Source organism: Vidua chalybeata, chromosome 5 (genome assembly GCF_026979565.1).
Source record: "Vidua chalybeata isolate OUT-0048 chromosome 5, bVidCha1 merged haplotype, whole genome shotgun sequence".
Classification (NCBI taxonomy): Eukaryota; Metazoa; Chordata; class Aves; order Passeriformes; family Viduidae; genus Vidua; species Vidua chalybeata.
In genome coordinates, this window is record NC_071534.1 from 1,777,804 (window position 1) to 1,800,083 (window position 22,280).

At 38.6% G+C, this 22,280-nt stretch overlaps 1 protein-coding gene across 1 annotated transcript in view; it reads left to right on the top strand.

Moving 5' to 3' along the window:
* PIK3C2G (phosphatidylinositol-4-phosphate 3-kinase catalytic subunit type 2 gamma) overlaps positions 1-22,280 on the top strand; it is a 185,929-nt gene that overhangs the window by 66,958 nt on the left and 96,691 nt on the right. Inside the window, exons 16-17 of the mRNA XM_053943203.1 lie at positions 10,448-10,541; positions 11,622-11,716. Of these exons, the coding sequence (XP_053799178.1) occupies positions 10,448-10,541; positions 11,622-11,716 (189 nt within the window). The remainder of the gene's footprint in view (positions 1-10,447; positions 10,542-11,621; positions 11,717-22,280) is intronic.

The window sequence follows — 22,280 nt, forward strand, 5'->3', positions numbered from 1 at the left end:
TGGCTGAGAAGGTTTTCTATTTCTCAGGCTAATGAAAAGAGTATTTCATTGTCTAGAACAGATTCAGGCAGTTTCTGGTAACAGGTGATCAGTCAAATACTTAGCACTTAGACAGCATTCCATAACTTCAAACTACTGAACAGGCATGAGGTGAATAATGGGAGATAAGGAGGACTGACATATATCTCTAGATTATACAATAACCTATGTAAATACACACAGTCCCACGTGTAACCTATCTTTCTGAAGCAGATTGGGTGGAACTTTGAAGTCAGTTGAGTAAATTCTGTTGTGGTGCCCTGTGTTCCACCCCACCTCTCACACTGGGAGCTGATTGTCAGGACACTTGCTTGATGCTGGAGATAGCCCTACCCATGATGTGCCAGAGATGTCAGGGGACAGAATCTGTGTCAGCAGCTACATTCCCTCCAAAAACCTGGGAGGTATTCTGCATTAAGTGACCTGTAAAAACATTACACATGCAGATGAAATGCTTGAGCAAATTTGCTTTATCAAGCCGTTGCTTGTCTTGGGTAAGCACAAGCTGCATCAGTTTTGCAATCTCAGTTTCATGCTCTACCTTTGGAAAAAAAATAAACCTCCTCTAAAGCTTTACTTGGGAAATAGACTGTGACTTGATACACTTACTGCCAGATTATTACAGATAGACCTTTAACAATCTAAAATGGATTTTTTTCTCTGGATGCAATTTCCTAACACTTGTATCCCAGGTTTCTAGCTGAACTGTTAGCAGTCTCACATGTTTGCATACATGTCTTTTTTATGTGTAGTAGGAATGGTGGAAGGAAAGATCCTGATAGATCAGGTTCTGGAGCATAATATTGTTATCTATCATTGTTAAATTATTAGGATCCAATTCTAATTTATAAAAGATCCATGTAGAAAGGAGTATATGGGCACTGTGTTGTCTTCCAGACTTCAGAGTAGAAAGGGAATTTGATAGGGTTTGTCGGAGCATGCCAGGCTTTTAGATCAGACCTTTCGCCCCATTTTGTTTCTGTGTCTGGGTGGCATTTCTACAAGTGAAGATCTTGATTGTTCTTTGAAGATGCAGCTCTGCACGAGGGTGTGGTGCAGAATATCAGCCCTTTCAGGTGCTTCAGAGAGTATTTGATATTACTCAGTCTCAGCGTGCATCAGGTGCAGTGTGCCCATTGTTCATTCTGGCTACACGAGGATTGTGGCATGGAAAAGAGGGGAAATGTCATCACTTTGTCCCTCTTGTGCCACCACGGGGAGTGGCTGACACCTGCAGTTGTGCCAAAGAACAAGGACTTCTCTCCTGATCAGGATCTTAGATGGCTTGGCCCGTTAGTTTCTCACAGGTGATAACATCAATCCAGTTTTTTTTTTTTTGCTTCATGGTGATATTGCAGAGTGTAGTTCTGCATCACAGAACAAATCTTAGGAAACAAAACCTGTCCTCCTCATATCCACAATATCTTGTTGGTGCATGAACAGCTGGGAAGCTAACCTTCAGAAACACAGAGATTACATTTCCTTAAAGATACCTCGTTTCAAAAATGTCTGGGTCGCTGATTTAACTGCTGAGACACTTGGGTACATGCAAATTGAGAGAGTGGGTTGAAGGAGAGGAGTACTTTCCATATAAATGGATTTCTGAGGTTTCTTCTCTTAGTTCTCTATTTCTCAGTTTTCTATCATTTTGAAAAAAGTACAGTAACACTGGCTAGGGCCCAACCTCACTTCCCCCTTACCCTCACTGACTTTGGATCACAGGCACTTTAACTGAGCTGGTTTTGAACATTCATTCAACTCTATCCTGTTTTATGTTTGGCATTGACAACTCATCAACTCAGTTCCTCACTTCTATCATCCACGAAACAGCTCTCTGATTTCTTGTGATTGCTAAGACACGGCTGAAAGATCCAAGTTCATACAAAACATGAGCAGAATATAAAATAAATTCTCTCCATATATTCATGTCTATTTTAAGGACTTGTGTTACCATCACTATCAAACCATGGGTAAGGAAAATGAATTAGAGCTGATCTTTGTCTACAAGTATTTCTGACAGGAGCAACTGCACTAAATCAGCCCAAAAGTCAGTGTAGTGCATCCTCTCTCCAGTGGTGACCAACAACAGCTGCCCAGGGAACACAGTGAAAATGGGCCAAACATAGAACACTGCTGCTCTCCCAGCTTTCTGCAGCTCAGAGACTTCTTCAGACAGATTTCTTTTTTTTGTTGTTGTTGCAAGAGCCCTCTTGCATTTTTCTTCCGTGATTTTTTTCCAAAGTAAAATTGATTCTGCAGAAATAGTCAGCTTACAATCCTAAAGCAAGAAGATCTGCAGCTCAGCTCTATGCTGTGTTATTTCTGTGCACCACAATTTATCAGTACCAAGAGTTTCCAGTCGCTCCAGAATCTGGATGCTTTCTTTGGTGGAACTTCAGTTTGCAGTCTTTAGAAGAACCTGAATCTGTGCTGCAGGCACGTGCTCACTCTTTAGAAATTGATTCTCAAAATCACTAGTCTCTTCTACAAGCCTTGGCTTGGGTACTCTAAATTATCCTTCTTTTCAGAGCAAAAAAAGCAGCAGCTGCCCTGCTGATTAAACTCAAACACCCATTGGTGAGGACAGAGAAATGAAAACAACTGGGGGTGTTTCCTGGCATAGAAGGCAGCATCACAGAGCTTAGGGAGGGGTATCACAGAGCTTAGGGAGGGGTATCACAGCCCAGCAGATCCAGCCCCCTTATCAGGAATCTGAAGTGGAAAGTTCTTTGCAACTTTCTGAAATTTCTAAGTTGCTTTGTTCACCTCACAGTTAAACGTACCCCTTAATAGATGTTTCTTGTTCTTTGAGTGTGTCTCTCTTGCTTATGCTCTTCCACTTTGCGGGCAGCCCTCAAGGCAGGAAAATGATAAGATGCTCATTTATGCAGTGGAAAGGCAGAACTTTCATAAATGGAAAACACAATCACGGTACATTTCACAGATAAATTCAGTTGCAACCTTGAATCCAGCACTCAGAGCAAGTGCATTGTTTCTTAGAGCCCTAGAAGGCAATGCTTAAAAAAAGGAATTTAAAAAAACCATTAATGTTTCTTCAATCAATAAAGATGGGATGGAGAGGATGGGAGGGGGAAGTGGAGAAAAAAGATTTTCCACTCTTACCTCTAATTTCAGGGAAGGATGGTTATAAGCTGTTGCCTGAAATATAAAATTATCCCTAAGGCAGAAGTTACAGAGATGGTCCCTCCTACTCAGAGCAGCTTCTTGGTGCTCTGTGCATTTTGCTGTTGATTTCACTTATTGAGTTTGGTAAAAAGCCAAGCTTTAGTGAGTTAGATCTTTCTACAGCTGTGTCCAGGGAAATAACACCAGTGCACTCCTTTACTCAGAGAATTTCCTTGATGACAGAAAGAAACCAAAGGCAGTGTTAGCAGTGCCATCATTTATGGTGTGTTGCTGGCAGGCCAATGTTTTGTGTATGTTAGAACCACCATCATTGGGAATTTTTAGTCAGGTTATCTTGCTATTCAAATTACTGCAGAGGAAAGTCCAAGCATATTTGTTAATAAAGCCAGCAAATGTCTTCTTCAGCTTTTGGGTTTTTTTTTCTGGCTCATTTAGAGTACACTTGCAGCCCTGTGAGGTGTCATGGCTGGGAATGTGGAAACTGAGCTAGAATCAGGAAACAGCCATGGAATCTAAGTCTGCTTTCCAGCATAGTGCATGGCTGCAACCATTTTGTAGAGAGAACTTTGGAAGTAGCTTGTGGCAGTTAAGATGGAACCTCCCTGTTAGGCTTAAAAATTTCCTACAAACTTCCTGCTGAATTCTAATTCTGTCAGGGCAACTGCACAGTAAAGGACATTTCTTTAAAACCGTGTGTCAAATCAGTGTCAGACACAGTTTTGGTTATAGTATCCCTCAGCCTGTGACTGCCACAGTGTTATTCTTGATTCTCACTTCATGAAGCAGAGTGGCTATTTGCATTTCAGAGGTCCAGATAACTAACTAATAATTAAAATAAAATGTGATACCTTGAAGACAGATTTTGTTCTTATACCTTTGAAAGCCAAACAGATTTAGAATTGTTGAATCGGATTGTCATTGTTTCAATAAAAGGAGAATTTAAAATGTTCCCTTGGAGTTCACAGTGGAGTATTTCTAAATACAGCAGAGTATTTATAAACCAGATAGCAGTAGAGCATACCTTGCCTGTTTGCATCTTGTTACTTGGTAGTAGTCATGCATCAACATGGAGAGCAAACACAGGCTTAGGCAAAGAAATAAGATAAGAACAAAGCATCACTCCACAATTAATTTGGTACTTTGATGTACAGAACACGTTACTGATAAAGCTTTAAAACTGCTTATGCTTAATATACATGAAATTTAGTGATAACTTAGATGGTGATGCATGCATTGCTAGGAACAGACAAGTCTTTTTTTTAAGCAGTGGCACGTCATGAGTTCTTTATTTTTTTTTAACTGCTTTTAACAATTTTTAGCTTTCTTGGCAATAAATATGAAGGTACTGCAGCAGAATGCTGTAGTAGGACAAATAGACAATTATGTAGAATACTGCATGCTTTCTGTGCACAATTGTGCACTCTAGTCAGGAAGCTTAATCTGAATAATCATGTTATCCATGGTTTAATCTTCAGTTTTAATGCAACAGGGAAGTTTGTCTCTGGGGTGGGAGGAACCTTCTAGATCATACAGGTTTCAAATGGAACCTTCTGTTTCTTAATTTCTTCCTACTCTCGTCCTAGGATATGGTTCACCATATGGTCTCCATGACATCTTAAACTTATTCTTAGTTGTTTCAGTCAGAATGTCTTGTAGAAAATCTCTGTCAGCATCACTGAAAGTATATTTTCTGTGAGTAAATTCAACAGATCTATCTGCCAATCAGTCAGCCAAAGCAAAAGGAGTGAACATGACCACGATCTTTGCAATGAGTGGGGTTGGGAATGGTTCATGTGACCTCTCACAATGAAGAGTGAATTTTCTCTTTAGAAAAAAAAAAAAAAAGAATGCAAATGCAGTGTCCTTTTTATTGATGGTATTTGTTATCTTTATGTACTTTCCTTTAGTCATTACCACTTTCTAACCTTCATACACTCACACAGTGTTTTCTTTAGAAGTCCTCAAATAAATGAAAAAAATCATAAAGTCCTGCTTACCTTATCTGTAAGCTAAAACTACACACCTTAATCATTATTCTAGCAGTTTCTTCCCTCTTCCTGTCTAATTATTTTTAAAATACTTAAACTGCCTCACAAAACTTCCCTGTCCATTTTTTAAACATTTTTTCCACACTTTCTCTCCTGGCCCAATCGTGTCCATCAATGACATGATATCCTTTACTACTCAAAGAGTTTTTTCTTTTCAGTTGGTATCCTCATTCCAACAGGTTTGCTAGGTCAGCTTCCCTTCTTTCTGCCAGATTTAATAACATGCTTTTCATGGACTGAAGTTCTTCTTTTTTGAAAATGCAACAGAACTTAAAATGTGAAGGGAAATGCAGAAATAAGTGGCATGTTATAAGCCTCTGCCTTAAAAGAAGGCCTGTGAAAGGCTACTTCAGATATCATTATGTGCCAGAAAATGCAGAGAACTGAGCAGTTTCACTTACCTGACAGATGCATTCCAGCACAGGGCTATTTGAGGCAGCACAACAAAATTAGAATGGTAAAACTGTTCAAAATGAAATGCACATTTATTTCTCATTTACAGCCAGCTCACCTTTGGCAGATGCTAAAATCTCAAGAGAATTTCACAGATCCACAGGACTCCTCAGCAGTACTTTGTTTTCTGTTTGAATCTGATTTAGCTGAAAGCTACAGCTAGACAAATAGCCCCTGACTGGCTGTCTGTATGAAAAGAATCAAAGACTGAAATTTTTCCTTATTTCTAAACCAAATTGTAATCTATGCTCATCCAGCCCCAAATTCAACTTTCACACAAACATCTTAAAGTCTCAAGGGAGATCTAATAATCTTCTCAGAAGTTAAAAAACAGGTGGCTGTCAGTCACTGGCATCACGCAGAGAGGGAAGAGCAAAACTGCAAAAAGGGTGTTGAGTTTAGGTAGGTGAGTGTTTAATGGGAGGAAGACAGTTTCTTAATTTATGGAGAATCCAAATTGTGAGACAGGCTGTGAGGGGGGCATTTGAAGTCCTGCACAGTGTGACCTGTAGCTGAGGACTAAACTCTACAGCTATAATTCAGATATTGTTCATTTTTTGGTAGAGCCTGTGATGTTTCTGATGTGTGCAAACCTGGAACAAATATGTTCCACCTGTTGTGGAGTACTCATTGCCTTAAGAGGGAACAGTTAAACTGGCCAAGAGAAGAAAGCTGCAAGACATTACAATGCAGCCAGGCAAATAAATGGGGAGCACTTGGGTGCTAGTCAGAGCCACAACACAGTGGTTCTATTCAATGAAGTATTTATTGACCAATAAGTTGTTTGTTTAGGGAAAAAAAAACAAAACAAACAGCTATAAGTGAGTGGAAACCTAAACCTGGATGACAGTTACCATTTTGAAACTATGCAATAAAAGAATCTTACAAGCATTGTTAAAATATTTCATTTTAAGCTGGTTTTTTTTTTTTTTTTTTTAGCTAAATTCTCAGATATTTTGGTGACAACCTTAAAGCAGATAGGAAGAGGAGTCCTCAGAGGTCCTGCCTCTCTGAAGCCATAGTCAGAGTCCACATATCAGGAATTCTGTCACTTCAAATCTTTCCAAAAATTGATCTGATGTAGACAGACTGTGCCACAGATGAGCTCATATTTCTGAGGAATGTCCCCTTAAAGACTGGAATACTGAATTTGTTGCGATAGAGTTGTCTCATTTCTTTGCTTTCAGAGTTTTCAGCATGTGTAAAGAAATAATTGCATATTCTTTGCAGCAAGCCCTGGAAATCAGCTCTCCTCTAATATCCAAACTGTAAAGCTCTTTTTCTTAGGCCTGAATTGATTTCTCTTGCATTGAGTTAGAGTCAAAAATCCAATTAATTTTGTCCTCTAATGAAGACTAATTTATGGATTACTAAAATCAGATTTGAGTCAACTCAAACATTTGCAAGATTATTCATTTGGAAAAAAAAAAAAAAAAAAAAAAAAAAACCTTCCAGCCCTAATGAAGTACCAGACTAGAAGATGGCACAGTTTCCAGGCATGGGAAGGGATTTTTTTTTTTACTCAGATCTGCTTCTAAACCTTCCTCTTTTATTGCTTCTAGCAAATAAACTGGTGCATGCAAGTGTGAATAGCATAGCACCATGTAATACTGGTGGAGTTCATTAGAGTTTGCTGTAACCTCAATGTTTCTGAGGCTGTTAAATGTTTGCTCAAGTACAAATGTAAGGGGGAAAACAAATAGAATTAAATATTGTGCTTGTGTAAAATACTTAGATCCAAATTCAATATTGTACTTGTACCTGCGGCCCTGAACAACACCAAAATTCAAAATAAAGCAATGGATATTGCATCTAGGGATTAACAGATTGGCAGGTAGTTAGAAAAACAGGCTACTTGTCCAGTCTGCTCAAAAGACTGAACTAAGCCTCAAGCTGACCTCAAGATTTCCAAGCTGAAGGAAACAGTTTAGTCACCAACACCAACAAATTACCAAAATCTCATTGAAGAAGAGTAAGAGCCATGTTTCCTGAAGCAAACCACCCTGCAGGTATTTCACCACAGACAGTGCCTGTCATTCCCTAATCTCATCTCCTGGCACTGGTGACTTTGACATAGCCCTGATTTTGCCTTACACCAAATCAATTCCAAAAAATCAAATATTAGCTGCTGAATTTTCTGGAATGTATGGGATTAAAATAATTTTCTCATTCTTTGTCTAGCTGGGAAAAAAAAATATTAGGAGTTTCTCTCCTCATAGCATTGCGTGTGTTCAGCTCTTGGCTGCTGGTAAGGACAAGCTGTAACTAAGTAATAACATTTTTCTGCCTGGCCTGGTGCCTGTGTAGAGTGTATTTCACTGTTCAGTAGCCTGTTGAACTAGGCAAGAAGGGGAAGGGAAAGACTCATTTCCATTTTATCTGCACATGCTTGGCACCCAACCCTTTGGAGCAATTGCATAACTAGAAAATGGGATGATATGGAAGGGATTATGCTTTTTTTTTTTTTTTTTTTTTTAACTATACAGTCCTCCTTCAAATATGCTTTGTTCTAAATAGCTATGTGAATATTAAAGTAACAACTTCTCATTCCTAATACAGGTTGCCTAGAATAAATAAGTAAAAAAAAAAGAAATAAGCCTTGCAAAGATGCTCCCCTCCCCACTGAGTCTCTCTCAGCTTTATACAAAGAATTATAAACCATATTAGAAACATCATTAAATATGTGCCATAACAGACAAAATAGTAAAACCAGACCTGAGTCACATTGCTAGAGGATGTTGGAAAGTGTTACAGGTTGCAGCCTTGAAAACCATTTTTTTCAAGTCCAACTTTCCACCTGTTGTTTGGTTTTAAATCAAAATATCCCCATTTTTCTTAGTTGGCCTCTAGTTAATTCTCTGATCAAAGTGTACATACTGTTCTGCTTCAGCTGGTTTTATTGAGCTTAGAAGCTCAAGATTCAAGCAGCAGGTGCCATTCTACTGCTGAGCACCTAGCTTTACAATTTCTTCTCTTTTTATCTTGGTAGAATCAAGCAGTCATTGCTGCAAATATGGTACCGCCTCCTCTGTTTCACTTCAGGGTTTTATTTCAATATTATTGGCAAAAGGTGCTGCGTGGGAAGGTGAGAGCAGTCTGGTTTTGTGCTGAGCTCTTGAAGCAGTGGCACTGTTGGCCTGTGTGCATGAAGGGTCTGATTTCAAAGGACTTTCCTCAGGGTGAATTGACAGGATAACCCTTGTCCTTTACTCATCTTTTTTTTTTTTTTTTTTTTGTGTGTGTGTGTGTGTGTGCCTAGACTGCCAAATCAGAGATCTCTCCCAAGAGCCTAATGGCCATATCACTTCAGAGATTCACTGCATTTTGTGGGGCAGGTGCTCACCCTCAGGGAGCTGGATCAAAGCCCACCAGCTCTTCTGAGCAGTGTCCACTTGACTGTGGCTCTGTTTGAAGACATTTCTGCCCCTTAGGCAGAGATGACCCTTCTTGCACCCCTGGTAACTGAAACATTTCCAGTTTGCTTCAGGAGAAGACAGAAAATGTTCTTGGGATGGCAGTGGCCAACGTGCAGGTACTGGTGCACAAGTAAGGGTGACACCACGTAGCAGACATACACAGAAGAGCACATCTGCTCCTTTCCTTGTTAAAGCAGAACCACAGCAAATCAGCCAAATTTGAACCAATCTAGGCAACTTCTGCGTATGTGAAATTCCCTGAAATTCCCAAAATCAGAGAATCACTGAGGTTGGAAAAGACCTCTGAGGTCATCGAGCCCAAACTTTAATCATTAATGTCACAATTGCAAAACGTGGAAAGGTAGAAATTATTTTTAAGTTTCCAAAAGAAGTCCTTAAAAGATTATCTTTTGTCTTTCAAATATTAAAAGGGACACTGTATCCTTTCTATCCTTTTCTCTTAGAAGAGAGAAAATGTTCTCTTAAGAGTCAGTTTCGATCAATCAGGTTACATCAAAATTTCATTCTCTTCCAAAGGAAAGTGTTTTTACCATCTATATTATCCAGTCTTCCTTTTCTGCATTATCACTGCTGCCACACTGTGTTTTCCTCTTTTATCATTTTTATGATGAGAGCTCCATCACAAAATCTATACCAGGCTACAGCCACCCTGGTTTCAGCCAGAATTATTTGAGAATGTGGCTTATGCTGAGTTCTCAAACATTTTCTCATCAGGAATGTCTGCTTCACTGACTTGGAGCCTTTCTCGGGAAGGTGTCAATTTTTTTACCAAATTTCACATAATAAAATCCTAGAAATACCCAGCCCGTGTTTTCAATTTCAAAATTGCTTTTGTTTAAAAAGTATTTTTGGTTGTGTTATGACAGAAAACAGAAGAGCTCATTTGAGAATAAATTATCTGAAACTAATCCTTTTTGTATGGGAAATTTAAAGCTTCTGTATTGTTTCTCAGAACAAATCGAGTCTTCAAGTTAAAAGTTCACATGGGTCAGAAATTTCCTATTTCAGGTAAGAAAGAGCAGCAAGAAATCTGTAATTTGCTTCATATTTTGGGAAATTACAATACGTGCTATTTCAAATTTAAAAAGGTATTTCAAGATCAGGTTTTTGGGGTTTTTTTCCCCCCTGTGTGACACTATAACAGACAATTCAATTAAGTAATCTGTGGTGTGTTTGTTATTACAATAAAGCAAATGAATTGATTTTTTTTCCTGTTCCATTTTGAGAGAAAATCAGATTTTCTAACATTATATATCAGTGAGAGCTCAGGAGAGTTGCAGTGGTCTGGTAGCTCTTAATGACACCTATTTGTTTTTTCCCTAGTTTTCCAGATCAAGATATTCGCAGGGCAGCAGTCCAACAAATCGAAAATGTGTCAAATGATGAATTGCTCGAATACCTCCCACAGCTGGTTCAGGTAAGGAGGAAATTGATAGCCAAGGAAGCCTTCAGTCCAGATCAATAACCTCATTAAATATTTTTGATGCTTTCAGGTTGGTTAAGACGTTGTAAGGGGAGCAAATAAGTCTTGTCAACTGATGCCATGAATGGGTTAAAAACAGGCCTGAGGGAGAGACTCTTTCCAGCTTAGGATAATGGAAATGTTTTGGCATTCTAGTTGGGCTCTTATAGATAGCAAATGAAGGTATTTTCAAGTAACAGAGAAAAGTAAAAAGTGCATCTGAACAAGAGAAATTCTGCTCAGGTGACAGGGCTTCATTGCAGTCAAGGAAGGTAATGCTGTCACTACAAAGTTTTTAATATCTGAGTTTTTAATCACTGGGTTTTCAATACCACATATTACCAGAGAAAACCAGTGTCAGCACAGAGTGAAGTGGACATTTGGGTGTGCAATTGTCCCTTTAGAGATGTACATAGCATTTCACTGGAAATTGATGTTTTGCAAGTTATGGCATCGCTGCTTCCAAAGCGCTTGGTGGTTGAACAGGTCCTGTGCTGGGAATGAGCAGGAGCTTTTGGGAGCTTTATCCCCTCACTTGGTAACCTTGTGCATATGGATGATCCACTATCCACACTGCAGAGTTTCTCAGGGGTTCTTTCTGTGTTTGTGATATCTGCTTATCTAGACAGATATCTCTCTATGTACTTATGTAATCCACTACTGTGAGGCAGCAGAACCTTCACAGCTTTACAGCATTCACCTTTCACCTTCCTCAGCTTCTGTTCTAAAATAAGTTTATTTTCCAAACCAGATAATCAGATAAAAAATTAAATATAGCAGTGATACTTTTTAGTGTGGGGGGGAGACAAGCTGCATATTTATATTCATATTAACACAATCAGGGTGGTGTCTGTCTGTCTTAAAGGTGGTGGTAGATCCTTGGCAACTGAAGTTTCTCTGCTCATTGCCTTGCCAGAGCAAACTCTCCATTGTCTGATTGCTTTGTTCAAACTAAGCACTGGGTGCTTACTGTTGTAAAGGAAAGACATCAAAGCCAGCACAAAATGGATTTTTATTATAATTTTTTCTATTAAGGTCCTCAAGTTTGAGTGGAGTCTTGAAAGCCCTCTGGTGAAACTCCTGCTGAATCGTTCTCTTCAGAGCATCCAAGTAGCCCATCAGCTTTACTGGTAAGACATCTGCCATTACAGCCATTTTCTGCCATAGTGGAACTTATCCATGATTCCACTGGTGATAAACCCTCTCTCTTTTGGTTTAAAATCAACAGAAAAGCCAAGTTTTGCTCCTTCCCTTTCAGCACTGGGTATGGGTAACTTGTATAAAAGACCTGCTTATCTCTGCCTTCATCCTGGCCCTGGGCAGGAGGAAGAGGGGCAAGTTCTGCCATTTGGTTTTTCAGCTTTTTTTTTTTTTTTTTGTTTGAGCCAAAAGTAGCCTTCTCCGAAATTTAAAAGCATTGGTTCACTTTCAAAGGAGGCTACCCGCTGCTTTTGTGATTTCCCTGACCTCTCCTGAAGTTGTCAGAACTGTCATGTGTGTCTTACCCATTTTTTATATCAGACTTGTGATGGTGGAGTTTCCAACAGTTCCTTTTCATGATTGTGGAGATGTACCAGGCCTGGCAGAAATTGCCATTCACCACCTCCCTCCAACATAAGGGGTCCTCTTATTGTATTATTGAATTATTCTGTTTGCTGTGCTGTTACCTCAAGGCTCTCTGAGAAACAATGTGGCTTTTTGATGTCCCAGCATCTGCCCTGGGATCTGAAAATCAAAATCTGGTGTGGTGGTTTTTTTTCCCCCCCCATATTTAGTAATGATGGATGAACTGAGCTTTCTTTTTCAGATCCCTTAAACCAAAGCTTTCCTCCCTGCAAAGGAAAGAAAACAATTTGAAATGTAGTAATTTGGTTGATGAAGTGTGGGGTTGGGAAGAGCATAAATAATACTTTCATACCTGCATGGTCTCTGGAAGTGTTAGTGGGGATAAAACAGAATTATTAATGTGTTTGTTTTCCTGAAATGGGTAGGATAATGTGCTTAATGAGCATATCTTTCAAATAAAGAGGAACCACATTTAGCCAGCCATTTTTCGAGAGTGCCTGAAATACGCCTGAGACAATTTCTACTAATATTAAGCTTAGTCATACTGTATATAAAATATCCAGTCTGGAGTATTAAACATGCCCTCAGAGCTGGTAGTTTTCCTGTGAAATTAGAAATTATATCCAGGGTTCATTGGACAGGGGAACATCATTACTTTGCCTGTGTTTTCTTTAACTCCTCTCTTCTCAGAAGAAAAATTACTGTCTGCATTCTTCTTCCTCTTTACTTCCCAGTGCAAATCCCTATTTCCCCCAAATTTTCCCCAAACTGTCTAATATTATATCCTTAGCTAATATAGAGCAGTTATTCCATCCTGAGTCTATATGTTTATCTGGCACATCTGGTAAAGTGGCAGAACAAATTTATTTTACACACAGCTTAATGTATAGGGTAACTACATGCACATCAAGTAGGTTATTTCTCAAGGCTCCCTGTATTCTCTGCCTTTCAGCTGGTAGTAGCCCTATTCATGCTGGGTGCCTCTTTTATTTAAGTGTTTAGTTCTTATGTTTCAAGCTAAACTGAGAACATAAATGTAGCAAACATCTCTTAAAATTTGGTGCTTGTAATCACCATCTACACTTCAGGGGTTTTTTGGTTACTCTGCTCCACCCTGTTCTTCAGTAGTAAACTCTTTTCTACCTGACATTCCAATTTCTGTAATTACTCATATTCCTGCTCCTGTATTTTAAAAGACAGTTTCCCAACCCATAAATTCTACTTACAAAGTTTACCAGTAATGTCATGGCTTTTATTAATAAAGCCTTAAATAATTAATAAAGTATTTCCTTCACAAATTGAATTTCAGTCAGTATAAAAGTAAGGGAAAGCAGAGGTTTTCTTCCACTTGTTCCTAAAGAGACTTTTAAAAGAAGTTCACTGATTTAATAGTGTGGGGAGCACATGTGTGCATGTACACTCAGGTAACTTCTTCTAAAAAACGTGATTAGGTTACATTTTATTCTCAAATGTCACATTCTGCTTCATTACCAAATTAGCTATCAAGAAGCAAGGACTGATAAAAAAAAAACATTAATAACAAGTTTTTTCTTTATTTTAATTGTAATGAGTGACATTACAATACAAACACTGTTAAATAATACAACAATGTGCACACTGTACCTGCCCAAAATAAAATTGGACAAGAAGGCTAATGCAATATAGAAAACTGCTGAAGTTGTTTCAGAGCCAGAGGGGAAAATTCAACTGATTTGAACTTCCATGTTTTACAATACTATTGTAAATTTAGAAATTCCTAGAAAAGGTGGTGACTGTGGACACTATAACTTATTTCAATGACAAATACTATTTATAATAAAATGTCAATTACTTCAAATTGACTCAATTTCCCTGCAGATCAGAGATAAGCAGCTACCTAACAATGGTGTACCATTTCATCACTTCTTTAGTATTAATGTTGGATAGCAAATTTTTAATTCCTTTTCATCAAGCAGTAATAAGTTTGTATGAAGATTTTATTTAAAAATTAGGGGGCAGTAACTGGCAAATTGGACAGAAGAGAGAGAATTTTCATTCTTGGGACATATCTTCAGCTGTTGTCAGGATAGTTTCAGCCTGTTCTTTGCTTGTATCTGTTGCAGATTTGTTCCATTCATTCTGCTCTTGAGAATGAGAAGGATCTTACACTCGCTTTGGGTGTTTAAATTTTCTCTTATCATTTGTGTCTTTTCCCTTCTCCAAATTCTTGAGGAATCTGGGCCATTGCATCCATTGGTGTTTTACCTCCTCATGGTACTTCTGAATGCCTTCCCAGGGAGGCTAAAATTTGCCCGTGCATACTGTGCCAGCACAGGAGTCATGAACCACTTAAATCCCATTTTAGTCTTATCTCAGGACTTCCCAGTGTCCATGAGACATGGAGAATGATCCCACTACCTCCTCCCAGACATTCTCTCTGATGGCTAATCCCACCAGAGCTCCTGGCAGGCAAGAAGGCTGGAGCAAGTTTCCCCATTCCCTGGAGCCATGGTGACAAGTTACTAAACTGGTTTTAGCAAAGCACAAAAAGGTGCTTGAGGGGAAAGAAACCTGCTGAGCCCTTTTGGGCCCTTCTGCTCGCTGAAAGCCAGTGCTTTTCCCCTTGCTACTTGATGCTTCACACACAGGTGGGTTTTTGTCAGCTTTTGTGCTGGAGCTTTAATCCACCTGGCTTCCTGCCAGCTGGTTTCCCTCTTGCTGGAGTGGTTTTGGCTCTTAGCTGCTGTCACAGGTGGCGGCTGCGGCGTGGCGTCGGAGCAGCTGGCTGGGGCAGCAGGTGGCCAGGAGAATGTTTCACAGATGGTTGCCTTCCACAGGAAGATTGAATAACGGGGGGGGGGGGAAATGTCCTCCAGGATCTGTGGCAGCTGCTTGAAGGTGGTGCTGAGGAGCAGCGTGGAAGAGTTGGGAGTGTTTGTAAATTCCTGAGAACCTGGTTTGCTTAGCTCGAGGAAAGGAAAAAGTCAGGTGAAAACCTTGCTGAAGACAAAATGCCCTTTTGTAACTTGTCTTCTAAGTCATTTAAACTTTGGAGAACTTTCCCAGTTTTTGGCATTTCTGAACTGCAGGTTGAGTGACAAGAGAAAAGGGAGTAGTCTTCTATCTTTTCCAAGTGCACAGCTTGTAGAAAAGTAAGAATGTGAGATTAAAAAGGAACTCGGAGGAATCCAGCACACTGGAAACAATGTGAATCAGACTATTGATTTTATGGCTAGAACCTAATTTTTTTTTTTTCTATATATACAGAAAAAGAACTATAAGTAGCAAAAAGAACATAGCAATGTATAAAAGTTTAAAAAGACTCCAGTTACATTTTCTGCTTTTGGGAGATTTGTACCTCAATACCTTCTTCTCCAAAATCATTACCAACATTTCATTCAGAACTCCAGCACTGGAACAATTGCCTCATATTTTCTGAAAGGAAATATATTTTTAATGGTCAAAACTGGTCTATGTTAACCATAAATTACTTAAAGTGTTCAAAAGAAGGAATAAATCAAGCGGATGCTCATTTGTCCAACACTCTTAATTATCTGAACATTAAACAGATGACCATCCTCCAGGTCTTTTTCTCCCTGCATTATCTTATCCTTCTCTGACAGTCAGAAGTTATTGAGTCTGCTAATTATGAAATGAACTTCCCAAATAGCTGTGCAGAGCAGGCTGAAAACCTCAGCCCATTAAAATGACACGAATATAAACACAAAAGATGCTTGTTCTTGTTTTTGCATTAATTTGGTCCTTTTTACTGAGCAGAATTAAAAAAAAGCATTTAATCATATGTGTAACTTCGAGCCTGTCGAGGAATACCCAGTCCAAGGATATTTTTGATTCAGCTAAGTGGTGGTTGTGAATGTCATTGGAATTCAGAGTGCTTGATGTGATTGTTTTGGACTGCAGAGAACCTCAGCCATAGATCACACCTTGGGATTCTAGCTCTGAAACCAGAATTCTTGTTTATGTAACACCAATTATTTGGAGATTTTTTTTTTTCTTTAGTTACTCAAGGGTCTAGTAAATAACACCATTAGAGCATTATTTGTGTCAGATAATGATTCAGCCAACTTCTGTGCTGAGTGCTTCATTATTGGCTGTGTGGGCCTTGAGTTATTGCCTTGCACAAGAGACAGATAATTATTTTGTTTCCTAATTTACAGACTTTCCATTTTCTCGGACTCCAGTTTTAGAAAAAGATGATGGCAAATGGAATAAAGAGATTGTTGTGAACAAGTAACAACTGTTTGACCTTTAGTAGTTACAGACTTAGTGAGAAAATGGTATATTTAAATCAACAAAACCATATCTTACATTTAATTAAACATATTTTAGATTTTAATTTTAAAAAACTTAGTATTTTAGGGTTATTTTTTGCTGTCTCTAAAGACAAATGAGTGAACTGGCTTTGACCTCAGCTGGAATTGATAAAAGGAGGTGCTAGCTGGAGGATTAGAGGACTGTGGGGCAAGACCACAATTTAAACTTTCAAAATTCTAACAAAAAGGAAAACAAAAATAAATTCCAAAGAATTAAAAAAATCAAATTGAAAACACGACTGGGAAAGGTTAACAAAGAATCTAAGTATGGCATTTTAACATATAAAATATAAAGAGGGAGTTAATTTTTCCACACTGTTAAAAATTACAAATTTTTAAAAAGAAATCTGTTTAAAAATTAATAAAGCACCATGTTATGCCTTGTTGTAATTTAGTGAATATGAGGAAAGTCATCAACAAAGGACATAAATAACATAGTTGCGTCTGGTTTTAATTATCTTAATGATTCTTAGTGGAGTGGATGTGCTGCTGAATGTCCAGAAATCAAGGAATGCTGGGTGTTTTTCCAAATCCAGTGCAAGCACAAAAGGGAAGAGGTGAGGTACCCTGGTGACCAATGCGAGCATGGAGTGAAGCATCACGAATTTTACTGGTGCAGGCAAATATTCAGCAGCACTAAATAAGTTGCTGAACACAGAGATAACTCTGTGTGTGTCCCACCTTTGGAACAAAGGAAATTCCATGCCAAAAGTCATATTCAAGGAGGATTAACGTTGTCAAAAGTCTCTAAGTGCCAGTTATTAGTGCATGTTACTGGAATGAAAAAACACACCACTGGGTATGTGCACAAGTGAACCTACTTAGAACTGCACAGATAAACTGGAAAAGGGGACAGAGCTCTGAAAAGCTTTAATTCTTTTAGCTGCTTCATGATTTATAAGGTAGCACTAAGGAAAAAGCTTTTCAGTGCATTGCTTTTCCAAACATGGCTCGTCTGATTTATTTTTGCGCTTGGCTCCTTTTGCAGTTAAAAATTCTGGAGCTGACAAATCTGTTTTTTTTTTTTTTTTTTTTTTTTTAGCTATGCCAGAAAACTCCCCACGAGCTTCAAGTTCTATCTGTCCTAACCCCTCCAGAAATGCAGCTGAGCACAAAAGATGGGTTTGCCTCTTGGATCTGCCCTGTAGGAAGGATTGCACAGAGCCTGGTGGTGCTCTCATGTCTCTGCTGCTGGGATGTGATGGGCAGCAGTGCCTGCCCTGGGTGAGCAGAGAGGGACTCAGAGCAGGGTTCTCTGCAGGTTTTTTTTGCCTTTTTTCACTTATTATTTGCATTCCAGCAGCATATGAAGGCCTCAGGCAGGATGAGAGATTGTTTCTGTTGGTTCTGCCTGCCTGGCCTCTCAACCAGTAGGTCTGGCCTGTCTCCTGCATTTTCAGGAAGGGCTCCTATAAGCTTTAGGAGTGTTACCTGCAGAGCCAAAGATGATGCTAAGCAGGTCAGAAAAGGTGTCATTCAGTGCTCCCATACTGACTGTGGGAATTAATATCAGTGGTCAAATGCTTTATTAGCAGAAAGCTCTTGTACTGACAAAAGTTTTATAGAGAAATTCTTGGATACAGGTTTGTTACCACCATGCAACATAAAACCCAAGACTCTAAAAATCAAATATCCACAGCAATGCTCAGCTTCTGCTTTTGCCTAGGACCTGTCTGGTTACTTCTGTGCCTTTCTTCCTTATTTTTCCATTAAAAACATTGCTTCTTTCAAAGACAAAACAGGGAGCCAAAATCTTTCCTGATGGATGCCTCATGTAATCTTTGCTTGTCCCAGAGGGACGTTTGGGGATGTAAACCAGAGTAGTAATAAGTAAGGAAATCTTTTGAGAAAGCATTCATCTAGCTCTGTTGCTTCACATGGGTAATTTTTGGTCACGAATTTGAAGGATGTGGAATTATTTTGATTTTTTTGGTATATATTGTGGAAAGCTGCTAGAAAAAGATGCCTGAATCTAATCCTAGAAGTAGTTTCTCCACACGGAAATTTTCTTTAGGCCGATACTGAGTGGCCAGCCTCAATGGTCTGAGCTGTCCAAATCATAAATAACAGCAGCTGCAATTTAGGGACGATGCAAATTTCCCAATTTGCAGATGCTGATGATTTTGGAGAAACAAAGCCTCAGTTGGAGAGTGAGCAGCGTGGGGAGAATCTCCTGTGACTCTCAGCTGAGCAGCTGGTGCTGTGTTCCACTGGTGAAATGCTGCCTCTGCAGCCCAGGTGCTCCTGATTCTCAGTGCCCAGGTGAAATACTGAGAGAAGATGCCTCACCACAAATTTTTCAGATGTAGTATCTAAAAAAGTTTTAATTTAGTTGCATTTCATGATTTCACTTTCAGGCTTTACGCTTTGGGAATATTTGGGAAAAAAAACAATTGCATTTCTTTCCTCTGTTTGAAACTTTTGTTTTGCTAGAAATGGCAATTACTGTACTCAAAATGAGTTTGCAGATGTTTCAAAATTGCATCACATTATGTAAAACATTTTATAAGTCTTACTCAGATATAGGTCTTTTATTCTTTGCAGCTTAGCAAGTTTAGTGTTTTAACTATAGCTGTTTGAACCAATTTCTGACAAAATTTGTCTTAAGCTACTTCAGAGCATTGTTGTCAATCCATTCTTCTTGGAACACAAAGTTTTTGCCTCATGACTTGAATCAATGCAGTTCAGGCCCTGATTTCCTTGGACTGATATGGTTGGAGTACTCATTTATAGTTAGGCTGTTGATCACAGCCTGGTGTGACAGGCTGGAGTTTTGTAAATCATTCCTATTTCTGAACACTGGCAGTGAGAACTTCAAGGAAAAATATGAATAAACACAGAGGCTTCAAGTGGTTACAGGACATCCAATGTAATGAGTTATTGGTAGGCTTAATGTTGCTGTCACTTGTGTGTTTTCTGTGCTTAATATTTCTAGGTTTAGTCATCACTCTCCACCAGCAGGAAAACTGGATCTTGGACCTTTGCCTAAACAACTGAAACATTAGAAGAAATAGAATCATGAATTAGACATTGTTGAATATGTTATGTCAGGGCATGATTTAGCAGAAAATTACTTTGTGATTTCAGTTTTGGATAATTTTGCTTAGAAAAGAATTCCCTAATGCAAACACAAATGTAATTATTAATACATTTTTAAATAATAGTAGTATTTATTTATTTAAATTAATAAATAAATAAGCTAGAATAAAAGGTAATATTTCTGGGCAGGAGAGGGTAAGGATTGATAAAAGGTCCTGTCAGGATAACAGTGCAGGATTACTATAACTCAGTATTTTTAGGTGTTTACAGATAATAACTATTTCAGGATTAAACTCATAAAGCCTTTGCTGTTTGAAAAGATGTCCCTGAATATTAATTGCTTTCAGAATGCTCACCCATTCTCAATGGTATATTAGTCTATAATCAGAAGGATGTCATTTGGATGGTGACCAAATTAAAAACCATTTGAGAGAGGACAGAAAGAGCTGTCAGATGAGTTGTCTTTGGCTCTTTTGCTTGAACAACGTTGCTGTGATGTTGTATTAACCTCCTTTTAAACAAGAGAATTATTCAAGGGACCCTTGTCTCACATTGTCTCCTTCAGTGCTTTCTTGGCAAAGAGCCCACCTGGTTGGAACTGAGGATGCTGGACCCTTAAATTAAACAAGTAAAGTTTAATTTGTAAAGTGACCAGTAATATTAAAAGAATTAAGATTCCTTCCAAATCTAAAGCCTGTAAAATTCTTCCCAATGGGTCATACAAGACATAGGCATCTCTGTCAGAAGTCAGAAAGCTGAATTGTCCTTTAGCTTTCTCTGTGGTGTCTGTCAAGTACACAGGGTACTGTTTAGTAAAGTTCACCACATTATTTTTTGTTTCAGAAAGAAAATCAGGCTACAATAACTGAATTTTTCTCTCCAAAAGGCCTTTATTCCTGTTTAAAAGCATTCAGAGATAAGTTATCACAATATTGCATCAATGGTGGGTGGCTGACAGAGTAATGTAAAGCCGCAAGGAATTTTTGCTGACTTTTTTTTTTTTTTTTTTAAAGCTTTTTGGAGAAACACGGAGCTTAGGTGGAAAGATTCAGATGGCGTGTCAAAAAGTATTCTTAATTCCTCTGCTTGTCACTGGAGATGGCAAAGCAGAGAGTTGTGGCTGAGGTAACCCAGTGAGTGCCACATGGAGCAGTTTCTTGAACAATTTACCTTCCCCCTCCATGGTTACAAACCATCCCATCCGTGCTAAAGCAAGGGACCAGCATGCTTCCAACTCGACTTAGAGGAGGGGCAATGCATGTTTGAAGACAATCCCTCATGCAAAGTTTCTTATTTCAGGTACACCTTCCTCTCTTGGTGTTCATTTTGGCTGTCTTATTTCTTAGCTTGAAAACACACCATCTTTTAGGCATAGTAATTTTTTGAAATACCATTGGTATCTCACCTCTGCAGTGTGTTGCCTGGCTGCTGTTCACTGCTGGCTGTTACTTGAGGGAAAAGCTTATGTTAAGGAAAAAAAATCTAAAAAGAAGTTTTTTAAAAAAAAAAAAAGTGTTATGAAGTGGAGTGTGGGTTTTAAGTGGCACAAACTGCTGGCAGCATATATATGGGAAATTATTTGTTTGCAAATTTGATCAAAGCCTCAGTGCTGGAGTAGCTATTGTTTTTCATTTGTCTGTCTTTCAAAGAGCTAGTACAAATTACCTCCACTGGAAATATTAAATGGTGAATACAAATTTGTTCATTTTCATTCCTTTTTTTTTTTTCTGCTCAGGTTTTTTTCTGGTTCAGGGTTGTTTTGGTTTTTTTTTTGTTATGGAAGTGATGTTTTAGGAGAGGCTGTTGGTAGTTTTCTTCATGTTTGATAAAAAGAACTAATTGGTGATGGTTTTGGGAGTTGATAGTTTGTTGTACTACTAGAAAGTTGTATAAATATATATATTTATATAAATAATAGATAATTTATTATTTCAAAATAACTACATATATATATATATATGTAGTGAAAAATACACGTTAAACACAAAAAAAATTCCTTTTTTTAGTTGGTAAAGAGGTAACAGGGGCCGGGTCTTGGTGGGCAGTAGAAAAATAACATTTTGGCTGAGTGCTTGCTGGCTCAAAAGTGGTTGCAAGCTGTGCAAGCACAGCACAGTGGAGCAGCTCTAGAGTGGTGAGGGTTCTGTTGATGTGGAAATAAAGCCATCATCTTTTGTCAGTATTAAAGGTAGTGCAGGTATTATAATAATATAACATAGTAATAAAAGTTAGTAAGTGTTTACTTGAGTAGAGGAGCACTGGCACATACACAGGTGCTTGATCCTTTCAAACCAGCACCCTCCCTCTTTCACAAAATGAGATTTCCTTCCTTATCTAGTAAGTGGTTTGTAGAGTTCTAATCCTTGGACATAAAGGGTGACTCTTAAGTATTTCACTGTAAACAGCAAAGCCACCTTCAACATATCTCTTGATAAAATCCTGTTTTATGCTTCTTACAGTTGATTTTTCTAGCTTGTGTAGCAAGGCTTATATCCAAGTAGATTAAAAAAATATATTCTTTTTCCCCTTACATAAGCTCTCAGTTTTCATGTTCAGCCTCCCCCAGCAATTGTTCACAGTCTGTCATGCAGTGAAATTAAAATAACTGTTCCCCCAAGGCTTCCTTCCACTTCATTCCCAAGATTCACCTAGATTCCCTTGCAAGTGGGTAGAGGATGTAACATGCAAAGCAGCATGATTCTGGCAGTGGGAAGGGTTGGAACTGGGAATTCCCTCCACCTGCTCTGAAAACACTTCTGCCTATTCTGCTTCAAGA